Source organism: Macaca thibetana, chromosome 12 (assembly GCF_024542745.1).
Source record: "Macaca thibetana thibetana isolate TM-01 chromosome 12, ASM2454274v1, whole genome shotgun sequence".
NCBI classification, from domain to species: domain Eukaryota; kingdom Metazoa; phylum Chordata; class Mammalia; order Primates; family Cercopithecidae; genus Macaca; species Macaca thibetana.
Window position 1 is genome coordinate 110,608,899 of NC_065589.1, and position 20,992 is coordinate 110,629,890.

Consider the following 20,992-nt stretch of genomic DNA (forward strand, 5'->3'; position numbering starts at 1 on the left):
GGTTAAAAGCATATAAGAAGTTCATATAATGAGTAATCTCATTTGATGGCCCCAGGAACGTGACTCTGTAGTAAGAACTTAGTTCTCACAATACTGTGGATGCTGGTGTTAAACAGGACAGCAGCATTCCATTTGGCAACTAGAATCCCTCAGGATGAGAGCCAGAATTACTGTGCCACACCAGCTTCCTAGGCCTGGGACCTTCAGGCCCAGTGATGCTGTGCACGGGCACAGGGATTGAGGAGGATGTTAGAACAGCCTATTGTTGGCTGTCCTTTGCCTTTGTCATCCATTCTTGTCCCAAGGACTTTAAGTACTAAGAAACCCGTCATTAAAATATTCAGGAATTCTGAATGATCTTATCTCTGTGGTCATCTGAGTTAATGAAGTCTGGCTTCATGTGAAAAATAACTACAGAAAAGGAAGTCAGCTGTTTGCTGTGGTTGCTAAAATCAGAGCAAAAAAGAAGCAGATTGAGATTTCACAAGAAGAGGTTCACATCCATTAACGATGAGGAAGACTGTTCTAAAGGTTTATTGTTTTTCATTCACCTGTTCATTCATTCCACATCAGTGAGGGCTGACTATGTGTTAGGTGTGATGCTGAGCACTGGTGATAGAGTCAGATGCCTGGGGAGTGTAATTACCATTCTGTAGAATAAGAGCAATCATGGAGCAGGAGCCACTTATATGGGAGAATTGAAGAGATGAATCAAATCCAGTTATGCCTGCAGGATGCTTACAGTCTAATAACATTTTGAGAGCTGCTGCCATTTTCTGAATTATAACAGTGTGCCTGTTGCAAGTGTTGTGCCAAGCTCATCACATGCTTTGTTTCTAGTCCTCAAAGCACCCCTATAATGAAGATAGTGGGATCTAATTTGCAAATGGAGACACTAAGGCCAGATGTGGAGGCAGCTGGGGGTGGGGAGCAGCAGGGTGACATTCATTGGTGAGATGAGTGGGGATTTTCTGCCACACACTCTAAGGTAGCAACTTGAAAATCCCCAGTGGAAATGTTTCTTCAAAATTCTCTGCCACCATCCCACAGGGAACCACACCCACCTCGGCTGCTTATGTCCCTCTCAGACACAGTAAATTTCTTCTTCACTGAAGTCGGTGCCAGACGATATTCCTGCCCCAAGCAGTCTTAACATTCTTCCCCGAAAAAGAGAGCCTTATAGAAAGTCCTGTATTTGCTTCTAGGAGACTGAAAAGGTCTCCTCCTTTCATACCAAACATATGCAAGGGAATGTATTCAAGGTGTCAGTAAAAGAGAATGGGGACTCCATTCTCTATGAGATTCTCTGCCATTCTGCTGCTGACTGCTCTGAATGGGTGCCGGGTGCACCAAGATGGAGCTTGTTCAGCCCTCAGTTGACCAGTTGTCCTGGGGACTGGTGTTTTCCTCAACCAACTGTATATTTTCTTTGTGCGAGACAACTTTAATAGGACTGGGAAGTAGTGCCTTAAGTCGTCCCATGAGGTTCCTGGGACCTGATGGTGGTGGTAACTGTGAGAATTTGTTAATACCTTGAGAGACAGAGAGAAGGCACATGGGACAATAGGAACAGGTGAGAGAGCTGACCAGAATCAGAGATGTAACTGGTGACCTTACAAGGATGAAGCCCATTGGTACATCCAACAACCCAACCCTTGAACTCATTAGCAAGGCCCTGTGGGCAACTATACTCACAGCCAGAAATGTGAACTCACATTTGTGGAGGTTTTTTTGTTTGTTTTTCTTTTGCATTTTGTTTTGTTTTGTTTTCAGATGGAGTCTCGCTCTGTCGCTAGGCTGGAGTGCAGTGAGGCAATCTCGGCTCACTGCAACCTCCATCTCCCGGGTTCAGGCGATTCTCCTGCCTCAGCCTCCTGAGTAGCTGGGACTACAGGTGCGCACCACCATGCCCAGCTAACTTTTTTTGTATTTTTAGTGGAGACAGGGTTTCACCATGTTGGCCGGGATGGTCTCGATCTCTTGACCTCGTGATTGACCCACCACGGCCTCCCCAAGTGCTGGAATTACAGGCATGAGCCACCACGCCCGGCCGTGAACTCACATTTATTGAGAGCAATACTGCATCAACTCATTGAAGATGGGAGGCAGGCTTGCCCCTTTGAACTTAGTTCCTACTACAACCATTTAATTATTTTGTGAGTTCTTAAAATTCCCTGAGAAAAAAAAAAAACTGGCTTCAGAAGTACAATATCTAACATTTGTAATTCAGGTTACAATATTTTTATGAACTGCAAGAAACTAATTGTGCCTTAAAGAAACTACATAAAGATGGTGTCAGCATTTTCAATATAAACTTCCGTTTCCAAAGGTTTATGTATTCTGAAGAAATTTTCTTGCAGGGAAACTTGGCATGTGTCTGAGCCCCTGACTGTCCACACCTAACTTAATAGGGACTTACAGATGAATCCTTCACATCCACTACATTTGGCATCTGCAAGAAAGAAACAAAAATGGCCTTAATAGCAAATGGTTTCTGAGTTTAATGTCAGGGCATGCAATTCTCAGGAAATCAGAGAACTCAAGAATTCCAAAAGTCCTGTTTTATAGACTCTGGTATAACAATATTGGGTGTTGAAAGGAAAGTAAAAAAATTTAAGGGGATTGATGCTAGAAAATGTTGTAGTCTTCAGAAAGCCTCCAGACTTAGACCTCCTTCAACATTTTTTCTACCCCTGAATTCCTCCTCTGCCGTACTTCCTGCAGCTGCCCCATGCTTTGTGTTATAGGTTACACAAACATATATGGGCTTTGTATATGGCACTTATTGCCAACATGAAAAAGGCCGCCAAGATTCTCACTTTGCTTTTTGAATCTTCATTTGAGGAGACTGGATTAAGTGCTCTATGTGACTTATAATACATAGAAGAGGGAGAAAAGCCAGAAAAACATTGCCCTTGGAAGAGTGCCTATCACCAAGCTAGAGGTGTATTAGGCCATTCTTACCTTGCTATAAAGAAATACCTGAGACTAGGTAATTTATAAGAAAAGAGGTGTAACTGGCTCATGGTTCTGCAGGCTGTATAGGAAGCATGGTGCCAGCATCGGCTGCTGGCGAGGGCCTCAGGAAGCTTCCAATCACGGTGGAAGGTGAAGTAGGAGCAGGTGTCTCAAATGCAAGAGCAGGAGCAAGAGAGAAGGTGGAAGGTGCCACACACTTTTAAACAACCAGAGTTCACGTGAACTCACGCATCACTAAGGGGATGGCACTAAGTCATGCGTGATGGATATAACCCCCAATACAAACACCTCCCATCAGCCGCCAGCTCCAACACTGGGGATTACGTTTCAACATGAGATGTAGTAGGGACACAGATCCAAACCATATCAGGAGGCAAAGTAAACTCTAAAAAAAGCCCTGGCAAGAAGTCTAAGGATTCAGTCCAAGAGGGCAGAAGGAAGAGTTGCTAGGCATTTGGGATTTTCAGAACTACATAGTAAGTTTGCATAGGCATCCTGCGTAGAACCAGACAACCGCTAGATGCCAGGCATGTTGACAGTGGACTCCAGCCTCAGAATGGGGAGCCCAGGAACCAAGCTAGAATTCTGGGGCCAGCACCAATCTCAGAGGAGAAGCTGGGCACCTTGCCTGGAAGCCATGGGGCCATGCTGTAAGCCTTCTGTTCACATGGCTGCCTCAATGGCTATGAAGTGAGCAGAGCCCACTTTGGGGTTTACTTGTGCTTCTGGGGGGATTCAGTATAGCTTGGTGGCTAAGAGCATTGTCTTTGTAGTAAGGCCTAGATTCAAGTCCAGGCTTTCATTTACAGCATATGACCTTGGACAAGTTGCTTAACCTCTGTTAGCTGTGATTCCTCATTTCTAAACAGCAGTGATAGTTCTTGCCTTATAGGTATGTGAAGAGGAAGAGATGATACAAAGAAAGCAGAACTCCTGAAAGCTGTAATAAGCACCAACTTTTGATGACACGTCTTCTCAAAAGAAAAAGCACCTCTAATGTCCTGCCCTGCCGAGCCCTCCTTGATTCAGGGATAGGTAGTCCTGAGGATGCTGGGGTAAATTATTAGGGCAGGTAGCCTGGGGCACGTAGGGTCTGACACCTCTCAGCTGCTACATCCCATGAATCTTTGATTCTCATCTTCAAAGACTGAGTCGGTCCTGATGAAGATCTACTTACTCCCGTAAGTCTGAAATACTCCAGACTTTCAGAATTGCCCCAATTACAACACATGGACATGCTAAATCTGAAGTGTTGTATGTGTAAGGCTAAAATTAAGAAAAGACACAGAAGTCTGAATAGCAGTGTCTTTTTTTTTACTCATCTGGCAGTGCCTCCCCATGCAAACAGCTGATCCTTTCTCAAAAACACCATTCTATAACAATTAAATCCCCTTAATTGGGGAGAAAATGAAAAGAGAAGGTCATGAATAATCTGTAAGTCTGGTTGAGAATAAAGTTGACCTGTTGGAGGCCCTGAAATGAATGGGGCTAAAACTTAGCTCTTGTAATCCCGGGAAGGAAAAGCACTTCTCATGGTGTGTCTGTATGATTCAGATATCCTAGAGTCCATGACAAACATCCCATGGCATATGAGATGGTTAAATGGCACCATAGTGGAAAAAACGGTATCTATATCTTCCTGCTAAATATCCCTGTGAAGATTGAAGCCTCTTGAGTAGGGACTTCATCTTCCTAGTACTTCCAACACCAAACACCAAACCTCCTCGAGCCTAGAAAAGCCAACTCTGTACACATTCCCATCCCTTTATTTTTGCCTTAGTATTAGGAAATTCCCAGACTTCTGCTACTCAGCAAAGATGTTTTGAGGAGGAAGGTAGGGGAATGGGCAAATTCTGAAGTTTGGATAGTAAGTGCTGAGCATGAAGTGAGATTGTATATAAAGATACTTAAGGATAAGCTATTCACCTATCAGGTATCTACTAATATGTAATAAATATACTAAACATTTTATATATTTTGCCATTCATTATTCATTTACTGGGCTGTCTCACAGTGCGCTTAGTGTCATTCTAAATTCTAAGGATTAAATGGTGAACATACTTTAATCCTCACAGCAGTCCTAAAAGGAACCTGAGACCTTGAGAGGCTAAGGCTCTTGCACAGGGGTTCAAAAAATTAGTCATTGGCAAAGATCACACCACAAGCCTCTGTTCTTAAAGCACCAAAGAAGTGGTAGCTGTTGAGCTTTTGATACAAACATTATGTCGTAATCTATTATATTCCCCACCATGCCTAATACAGTGCTCAGTTGTTCCGCTGACCCAGTGCTAGACTTACAAGATGCTTCTAAGATGAAACCTAGGAAGTTTCATTCTAGGATTATCATATGAACAGAAGACTTTCTAGATGACATCCAGATCTTGGAAGCTGCCTCATTGGCCTTGATAAACCACACCACCATTCCAGAAATTATGTGGTAATTTTTTCAGATACTGTACTTTTCTCCATATATAAAATGTTTTGATGATGACACACAATTAACAGAATATGTCACAGACATGGTGAAATCATCTTAATTTGTTCTACAGAATAGTGGGATCCCTGGGACTGCTAAGAAATCCAAAGCATTATTGATGAGTTTTGTCACTGAATAAAGTGAGAGTGAAAGAAAGTGGCTCACAGTCTTCTCAACTGGGCCAAATGAAGCCCACATGATAAGTGATGTTATGATGGGAAAGGTACACGTTGGGATGACCCTTCTGGCATGTGAATTACTTGTCCCCGCAGTCAAATTAAGAGGCCAGATATTTAGTCAACTGCTGAATGGGCGATCATTCATGCAAGAGATACACAATTACTGTTGTTAGGATGTCACTTCAATTTATGTGTTCTCATTACTCATTATTTCAGTTAATAAGTTTCACCTAATTGGTTGAAGTCATATGATTCCCAGATTGAAATAAGGATGACCACAATTTGGTCTCTAATGACTGTTCCTCTTCTAACTCTAAAGACCTATCCAGGATATATGCACAAGTGACTATTGCTGCTCGTAACAGGCTGGTCTTCTTCTTATATTACAGGAAGGGGATGCTTTCATGTTCAAAAAGGTCCGTTTCATGCACCTCACTGGAAATTTACTACACCACTAATATTGTTTCCAAATGCTTATCATTTTTCTTTCTCTTAAATTCACCCTTCTAGGTGTCTCCTTTCCTCCAGATCATACCCCAGTTTCCACGATTCTTTTATCCTTTTATGTGAGCCTTCTCTAATCCTTTCTCTCTGCCTCTCTATCTCAGAATCCAGCTGCCAGATGAGAACATTGGACAGTGGGATCGGAACCTTCCCACTCCCAGACTCGGGAAATCGCTCGACGGGACGATACCTATGCCAGCCAGACTCCCCAGAGGACAGTGAGCCTCTCCTGCCTCTCCAGTCAGCCCTTTCTGCAGTTTCTTCCATGAGAGCCCAAACCCTTGAACGTGAAGTGCCTTCCTCCACAGACAGCCAGCGCCCTGCAGATAGCACCATTGTTCATTCCACATCTGACCCCATCATGACTGCCAGAGGGTTGCGACCTCTTCAAAGCCGCCTTCCCAAACCAGCTTCCTCAGGTAAAATGCCAATCTCCCACCCTTAATAAGACACTTGCTGACAAAAAAAAAAAAAAGGAAAACCTTTCACCAGGAGATAAGCAAGTCAGTGACCTGCCTGATAAAAATGTAGATACGTGAAAATTCCTTCATGTCCTTCACCAAAAAGCAAAACAATGTGTATAAGTCAATATCTACTCATAGAATTACACTGAGCAGTAACACACATATAAGGAAACAGACATGTAAGTACTGGTCTATGGATATATGAACTGATTAAGAAAAAAACCATGCAACGTACACTCGTGAGGTTTTATCCTATAAAATTTAACTCTGAATATAGACCAATTTCAGCCCAAGATATAAATTTAACTACAATGTTGTTTTCCTTCTGACCAAAAACATACATGTTCTGATGTATTCCTATCTGGTTAAAATATATTTATATGTTGAACTATAAAAGGCATAGTTTGATAAATCAGCAGTAGATCATGCACTAATGCAGTAGAATAGAGTGAGCCTTCCCATTGAGAAGTACTATCCTTCGTGGCAGTCAATTGAAACAAGCTTTCATGATTAAAGACAGGGCTAGGCTAAGGGTCACCGTTTTTTCATTGTTCCCTCACGATTAAAAATATTTATTGCAGCCCAGGATGACACTTAATAATTTTTAACTTGTATGTCTTATGTTGCTTTTACAACATGCATAAGCATAGGAACTAAAACTTTAAATCGAACGCTTTCACTTATGAGTTGATGATTAGAAAGGAGCTGCAAGTGGAGATTATACTATAGGCTTCTGAGAAATTAGAAAAGGAGACTTTTAATTATAAATCTTGGAATAAATGTGATTGGGCTATTCCCATGGCTGAGTTCTTCCTTTATATAAGAATACCCGTTGCCACGAATGTTGCATCACAAACTTCTGCTCATTCCAAGTCAAGGCTACGTTTTTAAAGCCTGTAATGCATATTATTTTTGAAATAAATGCATTGTTAATTAATGACACAGCCTCCAGAGAGTAAGGGGCAAAATCTTAGTTATAGATTATGTACTCCATGCCTGAATAGTCACATGTGTGACCTCAATTCAGCGGCGGCTGCCTTAGACTCCATGATTAAACACTGTCATTATAACAAATTGAATAGAAACCACAAGTCTTGAATTGCTTCATAAGTGATCAGAAGGAGATTGTTTGGATCTTGCTGCTAATATCCACTGCACCAGGTATGCAAGGGTTCTATCTTTGTTGTTTTTGTTTTTGTTTTGAGATGGAGTCTCACTCCGTCACCCTGGCTGGAGTGCAATGGCGTGATCTTGGCTCACGACAACGTCCACCTGCTGGGTTCAAGTGATTCTCTTGCCTCAGCCTCCCAGTTAGCTGGAATTACAGTCATGTGCCACCATACCTAATTTTTGTATTTTTTATATTTTTCATAGATACTGGGTTTCACCATGTTGGCCAGGCTGGTCTTGAACTCCTGACCTCAGGTGATCCACCTGCCGTGGCCTCCCAAAGTGCTGGGATTACAGTCATGAGCCACTGCACCTGGCTTTGGGCTCTATTTTAATTAAATTGTAAGGAAGAGTTGTAAAAAGATAGTATATGGTAGAGAGTGAGGTGAACACACTGCAGGGAATTTTTGTCACCCATCCTGAACTTTCCTGTCCCCACATGATATCTGTGGTCCAGAGGGGGCCTGCTTTCCAATGCTTCTCTTTTCTGTGTCCATCTGTTATTCATGTTAAAAATTAGGGAATGAGGACTAGTTGGAACAAAAAGAAAATGAGATTATACCTCCTTTTTGAGCAGTCACTGCCTGTTTAATGTGTACATTTGAATTGGTTATTTTTCTTCTCCCCATGTAAAAACTGGAAGTCACTATACAAAACTCACAGTACTGATGAAAACACAGTTCTTAGCTTCCCCTCACAAACAAAATCCTGTGGAGAGGCTGTCACAGCATGTCCTGCTTATAATCACTGAGGTTGGAGGATAATGACAGCAATTCTCCGTTCTGGCATGACAAAGGCATACACTATGCAGGTTAATCTACTTTCACGGGTAATGGGGAAACTCTCTTTAATTGTTCACTGCTAATTACACCCTTGCTACTCAGTGTGGTCCGTGGGCCAGCATCACTGGCATCACCTGGGAGCTTGTCAGAACTGCAGACTCAGAGCCCACCGCATACCTACTGAATCAGCACGCGCATGAACAAAAGCTCAGCTGATCCATATGTACATTAAAGCTTCAAAAGTACTGCCCTGAGAGATGTTTAAGGGCTCCAAGCAAAGCTTCCCAAACCACACTATGCAAAATGACCTTGATAAGTATTTTAGGAAAATCGGGGTTCCCTGTGTTTGAGGAAGCCTGCAAATTCAAATCCTCTTTTCAGAAACTATGCTAATGCCCATTGGCACACTGAAGCCTCTGAGAAGTCCTCCAAAGAAGAAACTTGATTGTTGTTGGATGAATAACATTATTTAAAGAATAACTTTAGCGTTTCCTGAATGGTTTGCCTGCCGAACCCTTTCTAACCTGTAAAGTCTTTCAACGTTTTGTAGAAAAGTAGTCTAAGAACAGTTTGCCTCAGGGTCTTGAAAAGGGGCTTCTATAGATGTGTATACACAATTATGCAGATGTTTTGGGCAGCACAGACTGCAGTGGGACAGAATGGCAGGAAGCCCAGCTTTCCCTGTATTTGGACCCTTTTTATCATTTCTGAATGTCTCCCCCCACCTCCTTCCCTAAACTTGGAAAAGGTCGATGGAAGCTGATATGTGATTCCACATACGTGTTCTCATTTAGGAAAAGTCAGTCCCCAAAAGCAGAATGAAGCAGAGCCAAGGCCTCAGACATGCTCATCATTCGGATATGCTGAAGATCCAATGGCAAACCAGCCGCTTCCAGACTGGGGGGGTGAAGATGCCGCCACCAGGACCCAGGTGAGGGGTCGGGGGAGGTGAAGGGCGCCATCTACCTGTTGGTCCTGATTGTAAAAAGTGCACCTTTAAAACACTTGTATGATAGATTTCATTTTAAATGAAATTTGCTATTGGTTTCCTGAATTATAAACCAAGATCTAGGGTTTGCCCTTTTCCCTGCCTTATTAAGGAATACTGTGGGTTCTTGGGACACTTTCATTCTGAAGAAATCAAAGTGCCTCTGAAATGCACCCAGATTCTTGGGTATGGATGCGCTGCCCTGATTAGATATTGTGGGACATGCATTCACTCTCCCAAGCCATGCGGGCACCATTGAAATGATGTTTTTTCTATTTTTTTCATTATCTCGGTAGTTATTTTAACCTTTACTTTGTTTTTATGAAACAGGGAAAGCAGGTCTAATTCTATTGCTTCTAAGGATGGCTAATCAGAGGCTCGGTGTGGTCAAATGACTTGCTAGGATCCGTGAGCCTTGAGTTTCATTTTTGCAGTGGGTTCTTCATCTGCCCTGAGGTGACACACACAGAACTCATAATGAGTGGCTATGGGTGTCTGGCTCAGGGACTCCTTGCTCATCCCTACTGGGGGTTATGTGGTACCCCCTCCTGTTTACCCCTTCCAGCAGGTTACCCCTAGAACCTAGCATACTGCTTAGCACACAGTAGGTACTTAGTAAACACTGTTGAATGGATGGGTGACTAAGTAAATGAATGAAGGAGTAAAGGAAATGAGTGCTTGAATTTATAACCCCAGATAAGCGAGTTTACATCCTAAAATGTGTTTTTACAATCCCCAACCAAATGACACTCTTCTAAACAAACTTCAGAGACCCATCTAATGCATCTGGATCGGAACTATCTGGCTTAGGTGGGGAATAATAGGCTCCAACAGGACATTCTACAAATGGGGGAAAAAAAGGCCCCAAATAACCTCAATTCAAGAACATCGTAGTTGCACTCCTGGATCCAGTATTCTGCTTATGTGCACAAAGGGGAATACTGTTCATACAGCATCAGCTGCCTCAGCGATTCCTGAATACAGCATCATTGCCACACCACGGACATCCTCAGAGGAGGGGCCAGGTGATGCGTGCATGTGAGCAAGAGGGGAAACTGGGTCCCTCAGCCCATGAACTGTCAGCAGATTTGAGGATTACATAGGGTCAGCAGTTGCTTACTTTTCTAAAGGCTACTGTCCTTTTGGGAGCTGAAAGAAAATTATAAATTAGGCAAACATTGATTCTTTTGTTCCCAAGGTTGATTGTTTTATTACCTTCTGATACTTGGAAGGCAATGATGAGATCAGTTAAATAAATAAGCCATTAGGTTTGGAACAGCAGCTCGTAATAGGCACTTGAGAAAAATAAGACCCTATAAAGAAGTGTACAAAATGCAGAGCGGGTAACCGTGGGGACCTTCCTGGGCCTGGGACAATGGCAGAGTGCCGTCGACAGCCTCATTATTGCAGGCCTAGTTCTGCAGCTCTGGTAATTGAGTAGACAGCATCAGCTCCTCAGGAGGCCGAAAAACCAGCAAACCATAGTTGGTCTTGGGTGGGCGGTGGGCTGGGCAGTGGGAATGGAATTCTGTGCACACATTGACAGCCAAATGTGAACTGTGTCACATGCTCACAGGATGCTCTGCCCCATTTTGATTTGTATGAATAATCTTAACAGTCTCATATTACTCATTTAGGACAAGGCACCCAGAATGTGTACATACTCTGCCAGCGGTGGCAGTAATAGTGACAGTGACCCGGACTATGGAGATAATGGTTTTGGAGCTGGAAGGGGACAGTTAGTGAAAGCACTGAAGAGCGCTGCCCCAGGTAACAACCAGCGAACTTGCTGGCCCTGCAGGTTCCTCTCTCTGGGAAGCCGCTGATTATACCTTTCACTGTGCTCGGCCCCCACCCTCTTTGATTTTATGTTTTTTCTTCGTGTCTCTCCTGAGATCTAATTTTCTGGTACATACAGAAGATTGTCTATGCGCATCCATTTGTTTTCTAGTGTAATCTTCATGACATTGCAGTGCAGTCTGTAAGGATTTTATTTCTGAATCCAGCATCTCTAAAACAGCCTCCAATTGAGTTATCTCAGTAATGAAGGAATGACTATAAAGATAACTTTGTTCTTAATTATATACTCTGGCAAGTTAAATCATCCAGTGAGCTGTGGATGGAGTTTTCCAGGCTCTCTGCTAACATCATGCTGTGTAGCCCTGGACCTGTTAGCTGTGCCATTATGAACAGGTCTGTTTGTGAGGTTGAAGCTCCCTCACTATCTTTTCCTTTGAGCCAGAATTGGCAGTAGAAAAATCATTATCCCTAGGTGTTTAAAACTATGTCTATTCAGATGGTACTTCCTTTCAGATACAAGAGGACAGACAAATCCCTAACACAAAATGTGATCTGGGCTCTGCTTTTCTTCTAATTCGTCTGGATTGTCAGAAATATTTTAATGATGCAACGGAAAGCCATTCTTTTCCTACTAATCAACTTTTTTCTCAAATACTATTTTATAAATTATGTAATGAAAGCATCATTTTATTTTTTTAAAAAACAAGGTTGATATGTTTAGGAAAAAACAATCTAGCATCCATGTGTGTTTCCAGTTTTCAGAGAATCTTGGTATTTGCATTGGGGGAAGGAGGGTTAGAGTAGCATGGAAGAAGAGCTCATTAATCTGAACCACCACTTTGTCCCTTTCTTCTTATAAGTTATCAGAGAGGTAGGATTGATGGTTGAATCATGCAAAGCTTTACCAAGAAGAAAGTGGTGAATACCCCTGATATTTTAGTTGGTTGTTGTCCCCGTTGGCTCTTTGTGGTTCATTGGTGTCCCTCTGACTGTGACAGAGGAAGGGGAAGGGGAGTTCATTGTCATGGAGCTCGCCCAGTGAAGATGCCTAGGATGATGCCGGCTCCTAATCCATGTTCTTCCCTTGAGCTCATGGTGAGTCCTCAGGGAATAGCCTCACCTCACCGACCCTCAGCCACACACCCAAGAATGGTTTCCAGGGCCCCTTTCAGCCCTCAAACTTTCTCTATTCATTTTTGAACAAGTATTTGTTGAAAGCTTCCTCTGAGCCAGTTTTCCAGCAGTGAGTAAATGGACAAAGATCCCTGCCAGATAGTAAACAATAGATATCATACACAAGTAAATGTATATAGTTCGTTCATAGGAGATGAGTGCTACAGAAAAGACAAAGTTACACAGAGAAAAGGAGAGTGAGAGTGCTGGCAGTTGGAGGAGAAGTTGAAATTGAAGTGGAATAGTCGGAAGGAGCCTCACTGAGAAAGCGACTTTTGAGCAGAGAGAGCTGAAGCAGGAGAGTGAGTGAGCCAGGAAGGGCACTCCCAATAGAGGAAATGGCCAGTGCGGTAGACTTGAGGCAGAGCATGCTCTGGAGCCCAGGAGTAGCAGGAGGCTCGCATGTTGCTGCAGAGAGAGCAACTTGATGGATGAGGCCAAATGAGAAGGGGCCAGAACCCCTGGAACCCTGTGTGCCTTTCTGAGGACTAACCTCTACTCTGAGAGACAGGGAATTTGGATGACTTAAAGCCTGGGAGTGGTATGAGGTGCAAAGTTTAAAAAGGGTGCCTCTGGCTGCTGTATTGAGAAAACTGAAGAAGCAGGATCAACTAAGAGACTGATACAGGCATCCAGGCAAGAGATGTTGATAGCTTGGACCAGGGTGGTTGCGATCCACACCGTGACCAGCGCTGGCTAAGAGAGCTCCCTCAATGATGGAAATGCTCTATGTCCATGCACATGGCTGCTAAGCACCTGAAGCGCAGCCAGTGCAAGTAAGAGACTGAATTTTTAAATTTAATTTGTGCTCCAGTTTTCCTAAGAGTTCGCATTTGGGCCATTCTTTCTTTTCTCTTTTATTTGAAATTTTAATTAATGTAAATATAGTCACATGTGGCTTGCACAACACAGGGAGTGAGAATGGTCGGATTCCAAATCTAATTAAAAATACCACCCAATGGCTGGGTGTGGCTCATGCCTGTAATCCCAGCACTTTGGGAGGCCGAGGCGGGCGGATCACGAGGTCAGGAGTTTGAGACCAACTTGGCTAACACGGTGAAACCCCGTCTCTACTAAATATGCAAAAAATTCGCTGGGTATGGTGGCGGGCGCCTGTAGTCCCAGCTACTTGGGAGGCTGAGGCAGGAGAATGGCATGAACCTGGGAGGCGGAGGTTGCAGTGAGCCGAGATCACGCCACTATACTCCAGCCTGGGCAGCAGAGCGAGACTCCGTCTCAAAAAAAAAAAAAAAAAAAAAAAAAAAAACCACCTGACTCAGACCAGGCATGATGGCTCATGCCTGTAATTCCAGCTCTTCGGGATGGTAAGGCAAGAGAATAACTTGAGGCCAGGAGTTGAAGACCAGCCTGGGCAACATAGTGAGCACCTGTCTTTACAAAATTTAAAAAAAAATAATAAGAGACAGGTGTGGTAGCTGTGGTGGCACATACCTGTGGTTCCAGCTACTCGGGAGAGTAAGGTGGGAGGATTGCTCGAGCTCTGGAAATTGAGGCTACAATGAGCCACGGTTGCACCAGTGCACTCCAGCCTGGGTGACACAGCAAGACCCCACCTCAAAACAAAAACAACAACAACAACAACAACAAAAATACAATTCACTGGTATACTGGAAAAAAAGTAGGATCAAGGATGACTCCAAGCTTTGGCTCTTAGAAAGACTGAATTTGCCCTTGCCTTCTGCCAAGTGAAATGGGAGTTCTGTGTGGACATGCTAGATTTGGGGGCGCATTAAGCCTGCAAGTAGAAGTGGTGAGTAGGTGGGAGGCTAGGAGAGTCTGGGGCTCATGTAAATTTGAGTGTCATCAGCACGTCAGTCGCATTTAAAGCTGTATATCCAAATGCAATGAGGAAGGGAGGGAGTGTAGCCCAAGAGAAGACCAAGTCCTCCCACCTTATCTCAGTCATGGAAAAGAGGAAGACCCAGTGAAGGAGGAGGAGGGCGGGGGAGTGTGGCATCTTAGAAGCCAAGTGAGGAAGGTATGTCAAGGAGGAAACTCATGATTCTGTCTGTTGCTTGTTACCAAAAAGAGGCAAGCAATCTTCAGTTCTGTCCTGCCCCTTCCTCCACCAGTGGGGTCCCAGTGTAGACAGAAGTAGGAACGGAGGGGAAGGATGGTCTAAGTGTCCTGAAAAAGGAGACAAGATTTAAGACAAATTCGCTGACTCCAAATGAGAGAATACCTGGATACGAGTGCACTTACCTCAGGGCCCGTGTTTCAGCATCATAGCCCTGTCTACATGAATTGTGACAAGGCAATCAAGAATCCGCATTAGGTTGTGGCTTTGGATGACCTAATGATGAACAGTAAACTTACTGCTTGAAGTTTTATCCTTCTGCGAAATGAAGTGAGTCCCAGCCTGAACATTTTTCTCTGTCAACTCACTTTGCTCATCCTATTTCCTCTAACCAGAGCAAACCCCTCTTTGAAAAGGAACATCTTTATTTTATTCTATTGCTTTAGCTTCTTGGGAGAAGGTGGTGAGGTCCTAGAAGCAGCACAAACAGCAAGACAGTCTTTCCCTCCACCAAGGTGCCTGCGACCTGCCTTTAAAAGAGGATGTGTTGCCAGAGATCGGTCCTCGCACACCCTGACAGCCACAGGTCAGCCCCAGCTGTGGCAGTGCTGCCAGCAAGGGAAAATGTTCTGTGCAGACAGCTGGCATGGCTGTGGGTGTGTGCTGGCTTCCAATAATCCTAGGAAGGGGCATTAAAGGATGGAGGCAGCACCATTAACTTCCTAAATGTTGGCAAAGTTTGTATAAAAAGAAAATAGAAACAGGAGAAAAACAATAACAGGAGGACGTGCCTTGAGTGTCTGGTGGAGATTTTATTCCCCCTAAGTCAGTGTTTCCTTGCGTTCATCACACATGCCTGTGAAAGGGAGATTGGCTGTCATACCCCTGGAGTCCCTTTTGAAATAACAAGGTTCTTAATAGAGGTCCCCAACCCGCAGGATGGAATTCACCAGTAGATCGTGAAGCCTTACTGGATGTTTGCCAAGATAGCTGCCCTTTTCAAACACACCCTTTCTCCTTGGTTCCCTGAAATTTCTTTTCTTTTCTTTTCTTTTCTTTTTTTCCTTTTCTTTTCCAAGACGGAGTCTTGCTCTGTCACCCAGGCTGGAGTGCAGTGGCACAATCTCAGCTCACTGCAATCTCCGCCTCTCAGGTTGAAGTGATTCTCCTTCCTGCCTCAGCCTCCCTAGTAGCTGGGACTACAGGCACCTACCACCACGTCCAGCTAATTTTTGTATTTTTAGTAGAGACGGGGTTTCACCATATTGGCCAGACTGGTCTTGAACTCCTGACCTCGTGATCTGCCCGCCTCAGCCTCCTAAAGTACTGGGAATACAGGCGTGAGCCACTGTGCCCAGCCTTTTTTTTTTTTTTTTGGAGATGGAGTCTCACTGTGTCACCCAGGCTGGATGGAGTGCAGTGGTATGATCTTGGCTCACTGCAACTCTTCCACCTCCTGGGTTCAAGCAATTCTCCTGCTTCAGCCTCCTTAGTAGCTGAGATTACAGGCACCTCCCACCACACCCAGCTAATTTTTGTATTTTTTTGGTAGAAATGGAGTTTCCTTATGTTGGCCAGGCTGATCTCAAACTCCTGACCTTGGGTGATCCTCCTGCCTCGGCCTTCCAAAGTGCTGGAATTACAGGCGTGAGCCACTGTGCTTGGCCAGTTCCCTGGAATTTCCCTCAGGCAGGAGAGGACATTTGATAGTGGCAGTCGGTCCTCCACAGCTTCCAGGAAGTTTACAGAGGCTGCTGCCTGTCCCTTGTGCCCTCCCACCGCCCACTCCCATTGGCCCCAGCTCCTTCCCTAGCTGCTCACCCTGCTGGCTGGTCACAGCATGACTTGGAACCCACCCTTCAAAACAGGGTGGGCTGTGGCCCCATATTCCCTGGTTTTGGGGGCCCACTTGCTTTGTTTGCATCACACTGAATGTGGCCAAAGAAGTCAACTTTCTAAAATCCTGCCTCTAGGCTCATAACACACTGAATAAATACACAACTTTTCTTTCAAGGTTGGTTTCTTTGGCTTCATTCTGAAAAATGTTTAGAAAGTCCAGTTGTTAGCAGTCAGTGAGGGGAGCAGGATTTAGGAGCTGGATAGGTGGCCCAGCGGGTGAAGTAGCAGACAGAAGTAATGCTGTGGCTTTGTTCACAGAGCTACCCACTCTAATTTGCCAAGTTGGGCATGACAGACATTCCTGCCCTTTTCCAGCAGGCAAGGCCTCAGAGAAGGCATGTGCAGGAGACAACAGTGTAAAGGTGAAGGAGGGAGCAAGCCAGTTGTAGGAAGGGGGAAGACCCAGTGTGGCCCCAATCTCCGGATGAAGGGAGAAAGGGGGTCTCACCTGGACCCACTGGACCTGGCTGGTAAAAAGTAAAATAACAATCCCTAGTGAAGCCGGCTCTCCCAAGCTTCTGTTTCATCTACCTGGCTGTATGTCACCAATCACCAGACCTGCCAGATACCCCAAGAGGAAACATCCAAATGGAAACCTCTCTTTTTTCCTCGAGAAATCTGCTCTGCCACCCAGGTTCTCTGTCTTCACTGAATGTCTCGCCATCCTGGTAGGAGTACAAACTATGAAGCAAGGAGTCGCCGTGGACTCTTCCCCTCTCACCGGCCATGCTCTAGGCATCCCAAGGCATGCTGCCTCCCCTCTTAGAGGCTTTTCAGGTCTGCCTCTGTCCCACTCACCCCAGCACTGCCTTGACCCTGGCCCCCCTCTGACTCATGCAGCCTGCTGCCTCCGTTTGTCCCTAGACCCTGTCAATTTGCTCCCAGTCTCATGCCCCTTAAATGCATCATCCTCACTGCCACCAAAGTGCCCTCCCTGAAATGCAAAAGCCTGTCATGCTGTTCCTTTGCTGGGAACTTTTCGAGGGTTGTCCATCACCCGCACAGTCCACTCTCCCAGGTACATACATCTCTCCAAAATCACCAAGTGGTACGCATTAAATATGTACAGCTTTTTGTCTGTCAATTACACCCCAGTAGAGTGGTTTTGAAAACAACAACTTCAAGAGCGAGGAGAGGTCCCAGTTGTCCTTTTGCCCTGGAGCTATGCTGGGAGGATCTGAGAGCAGAACCCAGGAACCTCAGGCTTGCTGGCCTCTTAGCAGGAGCGGTAAGGCAATACAGAGTTAAATCCCCGCATTAGCATGGAAATGCACTCATCTCAGAGGCCCACTTGGTTGCATCTCTTGCCTCTGCCACGTTTCTATGGAATCTATCCTGTGCTTATTCTTCACTGAACTGATTTGTACTCTTAATACTGCACAGCCAAATCATTCCAGTTTCAGCCTATTGGATCCAATGTAACTACTCCTACTACGGTCTACTGTTAAGGGCCAGACGTTTTTCCTCCTAAGTTTCTCTTATGTGTTCCTCATAAAAACTTTCTAAATAGACATTTTGTCTTGATTTTACAGATGAGGAAACTGAGCACCACCCAGCTAACAGTAACTTGCTTAAGGTTCAAAGTTCAATGTACTTAATAGAATCTAAGATGATTTGGATTCATGTGCCCTTTCAGGAAAAGGACCAAGTGCTTCCTCAGCAGTCAGACCTAGCATAAAATCTGATACTCACTAAAAATCTGCCTATCGAATAAATGAATGTCTGACTCAGAAGCCATGTTTATTAATGCTGATTTAAGATATATCTGGAATAAGGGTCTGAGTTATTTCTGTTAAAATAATACTTCTTGCACAAAATAAAGTTTAACATATTTTAAATGACGCATTTTAAATTTTGTTTTACTTAAATTTTTTTTAATCCAATCACCTCCTCTTACAAGGCTCACAAAGCCCACATTGGTCTTGCTTCTCCAGCCTCACTTTTTTTCATTTCCTGGCTTATATTTTATGCGTTGTTAAGATGCCTGTCGTGTCCTGAACACACAATGCTGTTGGAGGCTTCCATGCTTTTGCTTATATGATCTGGCCTCCCTGGAATGGCTTTTGTACTAACACCCTTTCACTTAACCCCTGCTTCATCTTTAAGGTTCAGTTCAGACTTCACCTCCAATGGGAAGCCTTCCAGGATGCCCCTCATCAGCCACACCCAAAGCCCAGTTACTACTCCTTATCTGTTCCCCTGTAAGACCCTGTATCTCTTTCATTTCCACTTAATATTACACCTGTTTCTTTGTACATTCAACTCCCTCATTAGTGTCAAGATTAATGGCCATTCATGCTCTGAACTTAGCAGGGGACATGGCATATCCTAGGTATTTAATAAATGTGTGTCAAATAAAAATCAACCAACTCACTGCGCTGATGATGGTCTTGGGTAGCCCTTATGTCTACATTTATTATCTATTTGAGCCTTTCCTTGTCCAGAGAAAGACCGACCCAGCATGGCTACCTGCAGGGAGAAATACAATAAGGCCCTCTCTTCTTCTTTGAGGACAGTGCTAGAGAAAAATGATGAATCTATTTGTCCAATTTTTTCTCAAGGATATAGACTTTTAGTTTACTCTTCAATGAGGAAACTTCGTGGAGGCTGTTGCAGGCATATCAGAATCCTTTTGTTTTGTTTTGTTTTGCTTTGTCTAAATAGTCCCACACCTCCTGGCTTGATTCTCATCATTTCTAACCCAAATTGGGAATATATATTGTCACCAGAGAACCACTCTTATTGATGAGTGTGCGTCACACCCCTGTTATGAAAGAGAGAAGGTTGAAAACCTTTGCTCTTCCAATATCTGTTCTTTGAGGATCTTCAAGTAGAACTGACTAGTAGATGGGTAGCACATCCTAGTGCTAGAGGATAGAAGATTGGGAAAGAGTGAAAGCAAGAAAGAGACTTGACTTCTACACTAGTTTATTTGGTTTGTTCAGCTTCTACTGGGTCCAGGCCACTGCTATACACTAAGGAGCAGGGAATGTTCACGGCACAGCCCTGCTCTAGGTGCTTGTAATCAGACATACAGACTGAAACAACTTCTGAGAGAGAAGATAATCCAGTACCCAAAACCATTGTTTTCTAGTCCCTAGCACCATATTGTTAGCCATTCAGAGTAAGGAACCAGAATTCCTAGTTCTTTTTGGTTTTATAAAATTACATCTCCAAATAAAACCCCACTAGGGTCTGTAGATCACCACAACAAGGCACTCACTTTCCATCATGCCTTCTCCAGCCACATACCCTCAAAATGCAATGGTCAGGTAAAATATGCAAAACTTTGGCACTGGGGTCCCCCAGCCACTTGATGATATTCAGCTAATCAAGCCCCGATTTCCCAAACAAGAAGTGCATTTTCTTCACTTGAAGGTGATTACATTCAACAAATTCCAAAGAGCCAGGGAAGTTGAGTTAAAAACAATTGGTTTTGCAGTAATTAGAAAAACACAAGGAAATGATGACTATGGAACAATATTAAAAGGGACGCTGAGGGATAACAGCTCTAGTTCCTGGTTAATTCCTCAGCTTGGATATTTAGAGATTCACAACTAATTATGCAGAGACGATGAATTTTAAAAACGCTGCCATCCTGCGTTCTCAAGGCCAAGGACTTTGGCTATTAATAGAGCAATCAGATCTTGCTATATTATAGAAAATTCACACAAAGTTGCATCTATTTTAAAGCATTCATCTGGCACATTACTTAAAGATGACAAATCTCTGTAATATGCAAAATCAGCATTGGGTTCAATGAAATCCAAACTCGTTATAATCACTCTGAGTTCCCCCAGAGAAATCAATTGTTTAAAATGGACACTATAGGTAAGAGTTATCTTTAGTCCTTCCTGGAACTTCTCTTTTTAGATCATTTTAAAGGTTTACTTTATTGTTGACAAGGCCATCCCAGCTCGAAGTGAATGGACACGTGCAATGGGACACCAGGGATTTGTCTCCCAGCATTACACTTTCCTGAATGACAAATGAAAAGTTCTGACCGTGACAAGCAGGCTGTTCTGAGACCCTTGCCAGAACCAGAAGTCTCAGATTTTTCTTAGTCACCATTTATCCAACATCAGAAAATCCACAGCCCTTTTAGCTAGGCACATTGGATTTGCACTGAGTTTGGGGGGTTTTAGTGAGGAGAAGTGTCATGAACAATAACAAAACAAACAAAAAACCCAACCAGCTTCTAAAAATCACATGGTCAAAAGCTAACTATCAGAAAGAACCCACTGTGCCCTCAGACAGGCTTGAAAAGGGAGGCTGTGATGTGACCTGCATTTAATTATTTAAGTTGCATATTGTGAGGCCCTTAAGAAAGCAAATGTCATGATGGACAGAATGAGTTTACCCTCCTGTCGAAAGAGCAGTGTGCCGTAGCGAGGCCGTCGCTCAATTAAATTGGACCGCAGGCTACAGCAGAGATGGAAACCAAGCCTGGGGACCCTAATGAGACATTTGAGGGAGGAGATGCCCCCCAGAGTTTGTCACCCTTTGATGGACATTCCCTCCCATTACCACCGAACCCCCA

The 20,992-nt window shown here is 43.9% G+C and overlaps 1 protein-coding gene across 6 annotated transcripts in view; it reads left to right on the plus strand.

Annotated features, from left to right (window-relative positions):
- Positions 1-20,992, plus strand: part of NCKAP5 (NCK associated protein 5) — a 977,998-nt gene that overhangs the window by 911,269 nt on the left and 45,737 nt on the right. For 4 of the 6 annotated variants that reach the window (XM_050750926.1, XM_050750928.1, XM_050750931.1 and 1 more), the window contains 2 exons: positions 6,243-6,557; positions 9,349-9,485. In XM_050750926.1, the coding sequence (XP_050606883.1) occupies positions 6,243-6,557; positions 9,349-9,485 (452 nt within the window). Of the gene's footprint in view, positions 1-6,242; positions 6,558-9,348; positions 9,486-11,179; positions 13,786-20,992 lie in introns of those variants that run through there. The other 2 variants (XM_050750930.1, XM_050750929.1) reach the window with 2 other exon arrangements.